The 14,121-nt window shown below is 43.9% G+C and overlaps 2 protein-coding genes across 2 annotated transcripts; one reads left to right on the plus strand and one right to left on the minus strand.

Annotated features, from left to right (window-relative positions):
• The first annotated feature begins 188 nt into the window (after window positions 1–188).
• On the plus strand, window positions 189–1,235 carry LOC101296953. Its single transcript, XM_004298357.1, has 2 exons — window positions 189–697; window positions 836–1,235. Exons 1-2 carry the CDS (start codon window positions 189–191, stop codon window positions 1,233–1,235), a joined length of 909 nt encoding a protein of 302 aa, XP_004298405.1.
• Window positions 1,236–2,488: 1,253 nt separating this feature from the next.
• On the minus strand, window positions 2,489–5,293 carry LOC101295219 (uncharacterized protein MJ0044-like). Its single transcript, XM_004297220.1, has 12 exons — window positions 5,118–5,293; window positions 4,589–4,819; window positions 4,361–4,458; window positions 4,214–4,256; window positions 4,050–4,111; window positions 3,852–3,908; window positions 3,728–3,763; window positions 3,566–3,643; window positions 3,365–3,431; window positions 3,207–3,269; window positions 2,882–2,985; window positions 2,489–2,794 (listed from the first exon to the last, which is right to left on the minus strand). The coding sequence occupies exons 1-12, from the start codon at window positions 5,200–5,202 to the stop codon at window positions 2,696–2,698; spliced, it is 1,023 nt and encodes a 340-aa protein (XP_004297268.1). The 5' UTR covers window positions 5,203–5,293; the 3' UTR covers window positions 2,489–2,695.
• Window positions 5,294–14,121: the final 8,828 nt, after the last annotated feature.

The following is a 14,121-nucleotide window of genomic DNA, read 5'->3' on the forward strand; positions in this document are numbered from 1 at the left end:
GATGATCTATTAGTCGAAGTGAATTGATCTTCTACGATAAAATTTTCCTTCTACAAGAGAAAAGGTAGCCTTATTCTTATAGGATTCTGTTTGTTTTCTCAATAGGTCACTCTTCGTCTCTTCTCTTCCTCTTTTGTGCAAATATAAAAAGGTCAGTTGTTACTTGGAGCCATCAAACATATCAAAAGATGACAAGAGCCTGGAGCAGCAGTAGCAGCTGCAACTTATTAAACCGAGAATGGGATAGTCTCCTTCTAGATGTTGTGTTTGAGATTCTTGATATGTTGCTAGAACCTGCTGATCATGTTCGCTTTGCAGCCGTTTGCAAACGTCATCATTCTCTTGCGAAGGACTACAACCTGGCAAAACAACACACCCGCCAACTTCCCCCCATTCTTTTGATACGTGATCAACAGAAAACAACATTGGTCAGCGTTTCCGAAGGAAAAATCTACGACAATGTTGAGCCAGTACAACTACCTCCTAGTACTTGGAGCTGTTATAGTTGTGGGGATGGTTGGTTGGCCACAGTTGAAGAATGCACCAAGGAAGGTGTGATAATAGAACTTCAGAACCCTCTAAGGAACCCATCAACTAGTATTCGTCTCCCTGTCTTAAAACGAATTTCATTCGAAAAGATTATACTATCTGGGGATCCGGCTCTGAATCCAGACAGTTATGGGGGTTGCGACACAGGGTGAAAGTAATTTGGGGTTGCTAGCTTTCACTAGAGCAAGACAACAACATTGGACTTACATCCAGGTACCAACACCTCTTCGATTCGTTGACGCTATATTTTCTAAGAAGCAAATCTATGCTCTATGCCACAATGCAGAGAGATTGTGTCTGTGAATCTTGATAGCAACAGCTACAATGTGCCAGAAGCAAAGCTACTCACACGTCTAAAACCGTTTTCACCGAATATTTTTGGCCGCGGGTATCTTGTGGAGTCGACTAATGGAGACCTATTGTATATTGAAAAAGTACAAGATATTACGTGCTGGATTCATGGTTTCAAGGTTTACAAGGTGGCGTTCAGTGATGGAGATGGCTCCGTTATTGAGCAGCTACTTGAAACAAGAAGCATTGGAGATGAGGCTCTATTCCTGGATGACAATCATGCAGTCTCTGTTTCGGTATCAAACTTTCCCAAGTGCCAGCGAAATTCCATATATTACAGCTCGAATATCTACTTCAGTAGTAAAACGTACTTCCGTGTTCAACTTAGAAGATGAAACCATCACACAACCTTACCCTCTAAAGATTATGCAGAGCCACCCTTGCGGACTTTGGATTATGCCGTCTTTTAATGGACTCTGCTAGCTTCTGATTCTAATTACTTCAGAATATGCATTCTTGGTTTTATAATACATTATTGATATCCAGAGCCAACTCTTTTATTTGCCTTGCCCTGTTAAGTGTTAGTCTATTCCCAGAGGTCTTAAATGACAGATATATAACTGTACTCAAGTTTCACATTGGAATTTTGGAGTTCTTCATCTCTATTTTATATACATGCAATGGTTTATTAATTTTTGTCACTTTTCATCACTACTGCCTTTGTATCAGTTGAGCATTGGTAGTTCTGTAACCATCTGTGCGTATTAATTCAAGCATCAATCAAAATGATGAATATGAATGAAACCTATTTAGCTTATTCACACTAATTTTCACACGGTAACCTGGTCAAGATCTGGAGGAAGAGAGAAAGGATGGTGTTACTATCATAAGGACTAATTAAATGTTTAAGTCAGAAAACTTATTTAGCTTCCACAGGGAACCCTTTAAGAAAACAATCAACTACCCCGAGCACTATTTGTCTCCCTTACTTAAAAGGCCAGTTCATTAGAGAGGTTAGGTTATCTGTCCAGAATTCCAGATAGTTATGTGGTTGGAGAACTATCGCATTCCACTAATCTGGGTAGACTTACATCAAAGCAGGGACCCTTGGCCTTACATCCAGGGACCAACTTAGATGGCTGACGTTGTATTTTAAAAGAGACAGATCTATGCACTAGGCTGCCGCGGAGAAATTTTTGTCAGTTAATCTTAACTCGACAGAACCAAAACATATCTGTCTGAATGCCAGTTAAGGGACTCTGACAGCTTACTTTACAACAGGTGATCTTTCAGATTACACCATGTTTATAGCCAATGGCTACTCTTCTGTGTACCTATCCAATTTATTTTATGTTCGTTGGTCTTAAAATTAAGTAAATCTTTGTTTCATTGTTTACATGTTGGAATTTTGGGGTCTAAATTTTATGTTTGTATGGTTAACATATCTTGTCAATTATAGTAACTGGCTCCTTTTATTAATTAAGCCTTGGTAATATATTATGTAGCCATATTCATAAATTAAACTGTATAATCATACATCACTCTACAACAGTGATGATGAATTACGAGGTACAGGTCCCATTTGGATATTTGGAAACCAAAGGGAAAATGGAAAATAGATGAACACAGAAACTTAGTTACCATCAACCTTATCAAACAGGTAGACAGGCTGGCATTCCAAATTCCCAGCTGTGAACTAATTGATTATGCGGATCCTAACTCATTATCATTTTGATGCCGACTCAGATACCAACAGAAATAAAGATACAGTACATATCAATCAGTTATAGTAAAGTTCATTGGAAGCAGTACCAGAAGTTTGCCTTTTTCTTGACTGTTCTGCAACTTCAGATGGTCATTTACTTGAAAACCGGATTAATGTTCCCAGCCAGTCATCAGGAATTTCGCCTTTCAATTCACCGCTCAACGCCCTCAACGCATGGCTTGTGGCTGCCTGTTGCAAGCAGCAGCAAACTATGTGAAATTACAAGCATTAAGGTGGAAGAAAGAACAAAGAAAGGTGAGGGGGTTAATATTTTACCTTCACAATATAGACATTGATCCCTAGCTTTGCAATCATTGCAGCTTCTGCTATCTTGGTCAACATTCCACCAGTTGTATCATGGGCTGCTACGCTTGTTTTAACTGTCATATCACCATAAAATACCTCCAAGTTAATGTATATACTAATGACTAAGATAAGTTACTACTATAAGTAAAACTTTTACCAAAAGTCAAAAACAGCAAGTGATAAGAGAAATGCTGCTGCAAAGGACTCATTTTTACTGTTGTTTTGACTGGAAGCTTGACATGATCACTCTAATTCTTCATGATATTAGGGTGAAACTGGAGTACCTCAAACTTACCTTGATTTTTCATGTCCTCAAGTGTTGGCCTCACAACAGACCAGCTCCCATCTTCAGCCACAGCTGTAATTGAACTTTTATATAAGCTGACACAATTTAAGATCACTACTAATTTAAGATCATTTCAATTAATATGCGGGATCATCAGTTGACCTTACCAATTTCTCTCAGGAGTATTGCATTGGGTTCTGATGGCGGACGATCATACACACCAAGAACATCCGTCTTATATTCACATTTAAGAAGAAAACAAGCATTCAATAATCAATATTGGTCATGTATCAACTATCAAGATATGCATTCTGTATGTCAAATTCCAAAATAATGCATGAAAAATTCTCATTTCAGATGGTGGATACAAGAAAAACAACATAGTCAGGCTTCAAGTGTGCTGCTAGATGACTGATGATAACATCTCCACTCAATATGGTGCAGTCCTGGTCACAAAATTCAATTAACAAGGCATCAAGACAAGTTTGCCATAAACAACAAGATCTCTGTTTCAATAAGAGAGACGATACCAGTAAGTCATCGAGCACAGCATCTCCATGCAGAACCTAGGAAACAGATAACAATTAACACTAATGACAGAGAAAAGAAAAACTATAAAAAGTATCATTTGTCTCTTAAGGATTGAAAATTTACAGGAACTAAACCAGATTCAATAGCCTTGGCCACTACAGACAAATCAGCTGAGGCTATCTGCAGAAACAGGAAACTTAAGTCAGAAGAGAAGATTAAGTAACATGATCAAAACATATAATAAAAAGGAACAGAACTATAATATAACTTCAAAATAACAGATCATAATAGCAGATTATAATAGTAGATTATAATTCTAACATTTCTTTCGCGAGTTGACCAGCCACATGCAAATGGAGACATCCCAATGGAAGGAATCCCCTCTGAAAGGAAATGACATATAAGAACTCAGAAAAGCAAGGTGATACAGTTGTCAGAGACAAAACCCTGCGCTAAAGTTTGCACTGTACTAGGTAGATGAATACCTCTGGCTAGGGCTCTAACAATTTCAAGATTGAGATTCGTAACCTGAAATAATTGAAACGGACATGATAAACACAGAATTGGAGGAAATGTAGTGCACATACAATACAATCTCCAAGAGACAAAAACAACAATGCATCATATCTTACAGATATGCGGGTGGCAACAAAACCAGCCTTGACCAGGGGTCGATTCCATCCTCCTTTATGAACCCCAGATTTACTAGCTTGAAAATGTCCAAAAGAGCCTGAATCATATATGGCATATTAGACCATTGAACAATAACACAATCTCAATTGTACTACACATGGCCAAAATGTATTATCCACCTAGAATCTAAGTGACTTGAAATTCATGAATAAAGCTGAGCACCTAACCTGCTCCATGAACAACTATAAAAGCACTCGATTCCGCGACTGGCTGATCTTCAAAATCATCCACAGTAGATGGAATTTCTGGTTCTCCTGCTTTCCTGCTCCAATCCATCCCAATAACCTTTCCAGAAGACGATCCAGCAATCATCGATTGCCTCAACTGTGAGGAAACCGTCTTTAGATTCTCTTCATTTATGGTCTCTAATTCATTCTTGCAAGTAATTGCTGCACCTCCTAGACTAGCAGTAAAAATCACATTTTAACAATCTATAAAAAAAAATTGTGCAGCATTTCATCCAAATCATCTTACTTAGTTATAAGTGGCACAGCATTAGATTAACCCAAGTTGAAAAGGAGCTGTCTTTGCTCAAATTAGTGTCATTCCATCAATTTCAGTTATCAAAAGCAGTGATCAAATTGAATAAAGACTTAAACTTTATCAATCCCCGATTAACCAACAAAGATTCTAACCTTATTCTATAAAGCTATGAACAATACACCATTGTTGGGTAAAGGGTAGAACGTAACGGACCGAGTTTGACGATGCAACGAATCGGTTTTGTGAGATGAACAGAACCGCTTTGTTGCAGAGTTGTGTTGCTCTTCTCCTCCTCCATTGTTGGGTTCTACGACTCAAATCCGATCAGTCAACACAGTTGCAGTTTGAGTTTGAGTTTGCGTTGCTGTTTGACAAAGAATTCAGAGGTCGAGTGAGGTGAGCAATCTAGTCACAACCCAGAACTCATAAACTATACTTTAATTTCTTTTTCTTTATTTTCTGTTTTCCTTTTTGCAGCAAAAGGGAGTTCTCGCGGGAGAGAGTGACAGAGTGTCACTACTTTTCTATTTTTGGGGGCCATAAATATTTCATTATCTACTAACTCATTGTTAAGATACAACGAGGCAGTGAGTGACCCGCGCGTCGCTACGTGTTAGGTTAAGTGTGGAAGCATGGTAAAATTGTAATTAGGTTGTTCGAGAAAGGTAAAATAGTCTTTTTTATAACTCTAACGATGGTGATAAATTTTGAAAATTAACCAAATTTTGGTATCAAGATGGTTTTTAACATTTTTTTTTCATTTAGTTGAGTGGTAAAATTGTAAAAAGTTATGAGAGAAAGGATAAAACGGTCTTTTACTGGGCTGTGGTAACGCTGAGATTTTCCATAACAGAAAATGTAAATATGTAATTTCTTGAGAAAGGGTTAAACGGTCTTTTATTGGGCTGTGGCAAAGCAGAGATTTTCCATGACATGAAGGGTAAATATGTAATTTTGCGCCCACTGAAAACACTGTTCAAATGGAAACTTTGTTTTACTATATAGTATAAATTACGGATTTGAGTTTGTATTCGAATTTATATTATCTGTTTATTCAAGTTTGAGTCAAGTTGAGGTTAATTCGGTATGTATGGTAGACAACTTGTATCACGAATAGACTAACAAGGTCGATGCTCCTTTCTTTTTTTTTTTTTTTTTTTTTAATAGGGGCTAAAACGGTCGCCCTTATGTCTTAACAATTAACGAAACCGCAAAATATAATGGAAGACATAAAGCCTAAACCCCGTATTGCCTAAACATCCCGAAATAATATTAGCAGGTAACAATCCTATGCATCATAACAAACACCATTTAGCAAGGAGCGCATCATTGGCTACTCCACTTGCTTTATAATTTCAGCGATATACCGGAAAGACAATGCTTATGCAGAGCCATAAGTTACTATGTCACATCCCGACCCTTATATTTTTTTTACATTATTTACTAGCTTGGTTATAATAAGAATTTTACCGTCTCCGTCATCGAGGTAATAGTTTAATTGGTCCCTAAAGGGGTTTCAGGGACGGTTATGTGCGGAGGATTATTCGTAGGAGAATTATGACGACGGTAAAAATGGTAAAATTTTAGCTAGTAAAAGGTAATTTTTATTAGGGTATTATTTTGGGGTGTAATTTTTTTTAGAGGAGTTGGGTATATTATAGGCTTGGACCGGTTTGGGTGGAGGCCCAAAACCCACTCTTCTCTTCTCTCTTTTTCTTCCCGGTTTTCCTCTCCCCCGAGTCCACCCGCTGCCCAACATTCTGGCCGCTCGTCCGCCGCCATCCGGCCGCCTGGGACTGCCGCACCGGTCCCGTTCGGTTGCCCTCCGACCCAGCTTCCATTCTAGGCCGGTGATAGCCGCCCTAGCGCCGCCATGAAGGAGCGCTCTCCCCCGAAAGGTGCGACTGCCGTGTTGCTTCACTCGCCGGAACTCCCTCCTCCGGCCACCAATCCGGGCAAGCTTGGTACGGTTTTGTAGGTCTCCAACCCAGCTACCTTGCCCTAAAAAGACTCGCTCCGGTTCGCTTCAGGTAAGGAGAAATTTGAGGTGGAAGCTCTAGGGCTTTTTGTGTTGTTTTGCTCGATTGACATAGTTAGGCTTGGAATTGGTGTTTGTGCTAGTTAGAAATGTTGTAAAGGGAGTTGGGAGGAAGATGCTGTTAAAATTTGGTGGGCATTGGAGGTTGCCGGAATCGGCCTCCGGCCTCCGGCCGCCGCTTGGGAGATTTTAATGTTATTAAATGTGGAATATTAATAGGAGTATATTGATGTAAATTATGCAATTTTCGGATGAGTTTTGAATAGGTTTGTGATTTTCCGAAGTTTGGTATTTTTGGCGGTTAATTAATGTAGAATCCGGCCGTAGGATTTATGTCGTTGTTCTGGGGAGGTTGTAATTACGGCTGCCATTTTTGGTATTAAAGTTGGATCGTTTCGTTTTAGGAAAGGCGAAGTTGGGCAAGGATGAGCGTGGTTGCGGCTCATATTTAATTTTGCCTATTTTGTTTAAATATTGGATTTTAGTTGGGAATTTAATTATAAATTTGTGCCAGGGTTCGAGGAAACCTCATTGGAGTGGCGATTTGGATTTCATCGGGTTTATGCCTAGAGTTGTGAGTGGACCTTTGTTTTAATTGAAAAGCATGCGATGAATTATTTTGTTGATCATTTATTTCTTTTGCTGAGATTTATTTCTTTCTTGGGTATTTGGCAATTTTCCTCCTTTGGAGAGTTCTCGGAAATGAGATTTTCGGTGGATATGTTTATTGGATGTTTATGAGGATAGTATGTATATATAAATGCTAGCTAGCCATACGTGTTTGATCCGTCATAATGAGGTAAAATACCATTATGACGTGATGTGAGTGTTAGACACAAGCGTAGTAGTCCTATATGAAAACTATTTTCTTATTTGGTTTATTTAGGTTTTCATATAGGGAGTCCACACGTATATACACTCGTGTTTTTTCCGTCATACTGAGGTACAATTCCATTATGGTGTGACGTGAGCGTTAGACGCAAGCGTAGTAGCCTTGTATGAATTTCTATTTTTTCTAAATTGTTCTTAGAATTTATACAAGGAGTCTGACGAGTGTAAATACATACACTTGTATATGTTTATATATAGTTTAGCCTGAGAGGCTATATTTCTTTGAGTTATGGAGACTAGCCGGAGCTAGTCATGAAATTGCCAGTTTTTGAGTTGAGCGCTTTTGAGCTGCCGCATGCAGTAAATTTTTCTTTGGAAATTAAAATGGGGAAGCATAAATATTTTTATTAATTTATTTTTGTCCACTCACTCTAACGTTGTTAAGTGTTTTTCCCTGGGCCTTTCGTTTTAAAAATGCCCAGCTTGCAGGTTAGCTTAGTCAAGGTCGGGCGTACATGGAGATGAGGCATAGTCATCATATAGCTTCCGCTTGTTAATTTATTTTGTTTCCTTTCTTCCTGTTAGAGTTGCTTTGAATCTATAAATGGTTGGATGTGAGATTTGTTTAGATTAGTAAATTTTGGGTGGTGTTGTGATTTGGGGAGCAGGAAGGCTCCAGGAGTAGAGGATTATAAAAGGATTCTTTTGAAGTGCATGCATGTATTATTAGGAATGGTTGTCCTTTTTCAAAGGAGGTTATGCCGATTTTACGGTAAATTTTCCTTTGAGGTGGTCCCCGCAGGATTTATTTCAAGTTTCAGGGTGAAATTCGGGGTGGGTTCTGACATACTATGTCTAACAGCTTTAGTAGCATGTTGTGTGACCACCTGTATTTTAATAAATATTAAGAAAATAAGATATACTAAGTAATATTTATTTATTTTCCTTGGTGTTTTATTGTATTCATAAATATTGGTATATTTGTGTGTATATTTATATATACTTATTTCTGTGAGTATAAAAGCCTAAAAGGTATTTGTAACTAGCCCATCAGTTGAATTGTTAGACCAGCCCAATATTTTTTTTTAAACCCAATCCAAAAAGAAAACCCAAGTCCAATCTAAGAAAACCTAAGACCAACTGATTACTTCAGCATAGTACGATGTCGTTTAACGACAATGAAGTGTGTTCAACCCCATTCGGCCTCTGCTCTCTCCGTGGTCATCCTCCTCCATCCTCCTCCATTTTGTTCCTCCTTGCAAGCACCACTCCACCTAGATTAGAAGATCAGAACCACTACAATGATAATCTTAGAAGCTGGAGCTGTCGTTCATATAGAAGAAAACTTGAAGAGTCAGTTACCAGAAGCAGGAGGTGGCGATTTTGATTAAGCTGACATATGATTCCATTTTATCCCGAATTCAATTCTGACCTGTTTACATGCTCCTATAAATACCCAGGTTCGGTTCTCTTGTTATTCATTAAGTTTACTATTTCTGAGGTTTAGGAAAAGAAAAAGGGTGAGGGAAGAAATTTTGAGATTAAAGAGCAATCTGAAAAACATAGTTTTGAATTGAGGTAAAGCGATCTTGGGAACCTCTATCGGCGGGCCTTAGAGAGGTCAAGGCGGCCCTAGTTGGGTCTCGGCGAGCCTTAGGGAGGTCAAGGCGACCCTAGTTGGGTCTCGGCAAGCCTTAGGGAGGTCAAAGCGGCCCTAGGCGTGTAAAGGTAGTCCCTTGGCGGGTCAAGCCGGCCCCTTAGCGACCTAAGACGGGTGAAGCCAGCACTTTAACGGCCCTAGGCAAGTTAAGGCGGCCCCTTCGCAGCCCTTGGCGGGTCATGGCGGCCCCTTGGCTACCCTAGGCGGGACTAGAAGGGTCAAGGCAGGTCAATAGGTGACCCTAGACACGTCAAGACGGCCATTTGGAGAGTCATGGCGGCCCTTTGGTGGCCTTAGGCGGGCTTAGGAGGGTCAGGGCGGCCCCTTGGCGATCTTAGACGGTTGAACGTGGCACCTTGGTGGCCTAGTCGGGTCAAGGCGGCCCCTTGGTGGCCCTAGATGGGTCAAGGCGGGCTATTGGTGGCCCTGGGAGGGTCAAGGCAGCTGAAAGCGGGTCAAGGCAGCTGAAGGCGGGTCAAGGCAACCCTTTGGAGGGTCAAGGTCGGCCTAGGAGAATCATGGAGGGTCAAGGCGGCCCTAGACGGGTCTTGGCGACCCCTTGGCAAGTCATGGCGGCCCCTTGGTGGCCTTAGGTGGGCCTAGGAGGATCTAGGAGGGTCAACGCAGCCACTTGGCGGGTCAAGTCAGCCCCTTAGCGGCCTTATACGGTTGAACCCGACACCTTAGCGACCCTAGCCGTGTCAAGGTGGCCCCTTGGTGGCCTTAGATGGGTCAAGGCGGCCTGTTGGTGGCCCTAGGAGGGTCAAGGCAGCCCAAGACGGGTCAAGGTGGCCTTAGACGGGTGAACGCGGCCCCTTGACGGCCCTAGCATGGTCAAGATGGCTGCTTGGTGGCCCTAGACGGATTAAGGCGGGTTAAGGCAGGTCAAGACAACCTAATGCGGGTCAAGGCGGCCCCTTGGCGGGTGGAGGAGGATCAAGGCGGGCCTAGGAAAGTCAAGGCCGGCCAAGGCGGCCCTAAACGGGTCATGGCAACCCCTTGGCATGTCATGGCGCCCCTTGGTGGCACTAGGAGGACCTAGGAGGATCAACACAGCCCCTTGACGGGTCAAGACGGCCCTAGCCGGGTCAGGGGGACCCTAGATGGGTAAAGGCGGCCTCTTGGCGGCCCTAGGAGAGTCAAGGCGGCCCAATGAGGGTCAAGGCGGATCAAGGTGGCCCTAGACAGGTCATGGTGGCCCCTTGGCGAGCCTAGGAGGGTCATGACGACCACTTGGCGAATCATAGCGACCCCTTGGTGTCCTTTGGCGAGCTAGGAGGGTCAAGATAGCCCCTTGGCGGCTCAAGGCGGCAAAAGCGGGTCAAGGCGGGTCAAGGTGGGTCAAGGCGGCCCAAGGCAAGTCAAGGCGGGTCAAAGCAGCCCTAGGCAGGTTAAAACGGCCCTAGGCAGGTCAAGGCGGCCCCTTGGTTGCTCTAGGCGGGCCTAGGAGGGTCAAGGTGACCATTTGGCGGCCCTAGACAGGCCTAGGAGTAGGGCTGGGCTCGGGCGCGGACCGGTAGGCTTTTTACGAGGACCGGGACAGGACCGAGTGTATTAGAGCCAGGCCGGGCTTTGCTGTTAGCAGGTGAAGGACCGGCAAAAGCCCGGACAGTCACGGGCCGGGCCGGGCCTACCGGTTTTTCGGGCCTAAATGCTTAAAAACACTGAGTGGCTGAAAGTCTGTATTTTCAAGATTTTTTGCAGGAAGCTTCCATACATCTTGCATAAACACAAGTACAAAACCAACATCATTGTCTGATTTAGTAACAACTAACAACAACGAAATTCAGTAAACAAATCCACAATCACATCTTTTTTAATTCAGGGAATGAATAAGAGATGGAAGTTGAAGCGAAGCCTTACCTGAGTCAGTGGGCGACTGAGGAAGAAATCGAGACGCACATGCATCGTCTAGTGGAAGAGAAGAGAGGCGCGCAAGCTGGCAGGCGCTGTCGTCGTCGTCTGATTCGAGAGGCGATTGGATCACAATTGAATCGTTTTGAATGTGGAAAACCACAATCACAATCGATTGAATGATTAGAAGGCATACCAGAGGAAGAGAGGAAGAAAGGAAGATATGCGCGCAGGCGGCAAGCGTCATCGAGAGGCGCAGGCGGCAGGCATCGTCGAGATGGGCCGAGGCGTCGACGGAGTCGTCGAGAGTTGAGAGGCACAGCGTCTCTGTGTTTGGCCGACGCGTCGACGGCGTCGTCAGGATTTGAGAGAAGCAGCGTCTCTGTGTTTGGCAGAGGCGTCGACGACATCGTCTGGATCAGAGTTGAGAGGCGCAACGTATGAAGTTTGGTTTAGGTAGAGTGGTCTGTGACTCTGTGGTCGTCGAGTATAAAGTTTGGTTCAGGTTTGACTTAGTTTTTTTACTAAAAACTGACTAATCTTGTGTGGTTGAGTGTATACTACTAGTATAGGACTGCTAAACAAACCAATCTATGAGTGACACATATGTATGTCGGGCTTTCGGGCCAAAAATGTTTCTGAAAATTAGGGCCCGGGACCAGCCCGGGTATAGTTGGGCCCGGCCCGAAATGGTAGAAATTAGGCGAGGGCCCGTGAAAAAGCCCGGCCCGGCCCGGTCGGGCCCGCCGGTTCGGGTCGGTCTTTTTTCTATTTCGGGTTTTATGCCCACCCTTACCTAGGAGGGTCATGGCAACCCCTTGGCAAGTCATGGCGGCCCGTTGGTGGCACTATGAGGATCAAGGCAGCCCTAGGCGGGTTTAGAAGGGTCAACGTAGCCCTTTGACGGGTCAAGACGGCCCTAGGCCCCTTGGTGGCCCTAGATTGGTCAAGGCGGCATCGTAACGGCCCTAGGAGGGTCAAGGCGGCATCGTAACGGCTCTAGGAAGGTCAAGGCGGCCCTTGACGGGACAAGGCGTCCCCTTGGCAGCCCTAAACGGGTCAAGGCGACCCTAGGAGGGTCAAGGCGGTTAGGGCAGGTCAAGGCGGTCTTTTGGCGGCCCTAAGAGGGTCAAGGTGGCCCATTGGTGGCCCTACACGGGTCAAGGCTTGGCGGCCATAAGAGGGTCAAAGCGGGTTAAGGTGGGTCAAGGCGACCTCTTGGCGACCCTAGGAGGGTCAAGACAGCTCTTTGGCGGCCCTAAGAGGGTTAAGGCGGGCCTAGAAGGGCCTTGGAGGGTCAAGGTGGGGCAAGGCGGCCCTAGACAGGTCATGGCGACCCCTTAGTTTCTCTAGGCGGGCCTAGATGGGTCAAGGCGGCCCCTTGGCGGCCTTTGGAAGGTTAAGGCGGCCCAAGACGAGACAAGGCGGCCCTAGACGGGTCATGGCGGCCGCTTGGCGGCACTAGGCGTGCCTAGGAGGGTCTTGACGAGTCATGGCGGCCCTAGACGAGCCCTTTAGCGGGTGAAGGCGGCCCCGTGGCGGCCTTAGACGTGTGAAGACTGTCACATCCCGACCAGTAAATTTTTACCTTATTTACTAGCTTGGTTATAATAAAAATTTTACCGTCTCCGTCATTGAAGTTATAGTTTAATTGGTTCCTAGAGGGGTTTCAGGGACGGTTATGTTCGGAGGATTATTCGTAGGAGGAAAATATGACGACGGTAAAAATGGTAAATTTTAGCTAGTAAAAGGTAATTTTTATTCGGGTATTATTTTTCGGGGTGTTTTATTTTTGGAAAAATGGTAAATTTTAGCTAGTAAAAGGTCATTTTTATTCGGGTATTATTTTTTGGGGTGTTTTATTTTTGGAGTTGGGTTTGTTTTAAATGGGTATTAAGTTGGACCGGTTTTGGGGGAGGAGGCCCAAAGCCATTTTCTCCCTTCTCTTTTTTTTCTTCCCGGTTTTCTCTCTCCCCGAGCTCCTCCCGCTGCCCGATTTTCCGGCCGTCCTCCCGCCGCCGTCCGGCCACCAACCGCCGCCGCACCGGTCCCGTTCGGTCGACCTCCAACCCAGCAACCTCCCTGGACCGGTGAGAGGAGCCCTAGCTCCGCCGTGAGAGAGCGGTGCCACCCGAAATGTCCGACTGTCCAAAGCTTCACTTCGCCGGAACTCCCTCCTCCGGCCACCAATCCGGGCAAGCGTGGTACGGTTTTGAAGGTCTCCAACCCAGCTACCTTGCCCTAAAAGGGCTCACTCCGATTCGCTTCAGGTAAGGAGAAATTAGAGATGGAAGTTCTAGGGTGTTTTAGATGTTTTTGCTCGTTTGACCTAGTTAGGCTTGGATTTTGGGTTTGTGCTAGTTAGGAAAGTTGTAGAGCATGATGAGAGGAAGATGCTGTCAAAATTTCATAAGAATCGGAGGTCGCCGTAATTGGCCTCCGGCCGCCGCTGCCGGCGGAGCCGCCACTGTTTGGAAGATTTTTAGGGTTTTAAATTTAGAATATTACGGGGAGTTTGTTGAAGTGAGTTATGAAATTTTTGGATGAGTTTTGGATAGGTTTATGAATTTCCGAAGTGTGGTATTTTTGGCGGTTAATTAATGTAGAATCCGGCCGTAGGATTTAAGTCGTATTTTTGGGGAGGTTGTAATTACGGCTGCTGAGTATGATATTTAAGTTCGGATCGTTTCGATTTAAGAATATCGAAGTTAGGCAATGATGAGCGTAGTTATGGCTCTCGGTTAATTTTGCCTATTTTGTTTAAATATTGGAGTTTTAGTTGGGAAATTAATTTTATATTTGTGCCAGGGTTCGAGGAAACCTCTCTGGAGTGG

The sequence above is a fragment of the Fragaria vesca genome, linkage group LG4, assembly GCF_000184155.1.
Source record: "Fragaria vesca subsp. vesca linkage group LG4, FraVesHawaii_1.0, whole genome shotgun sequence".
NCBI lineage: Eukaryota > Viridiplantae > Streptophyta > Magnoliopsida > Rosales > Rosaceae > Fragaria > Fragaria vesca.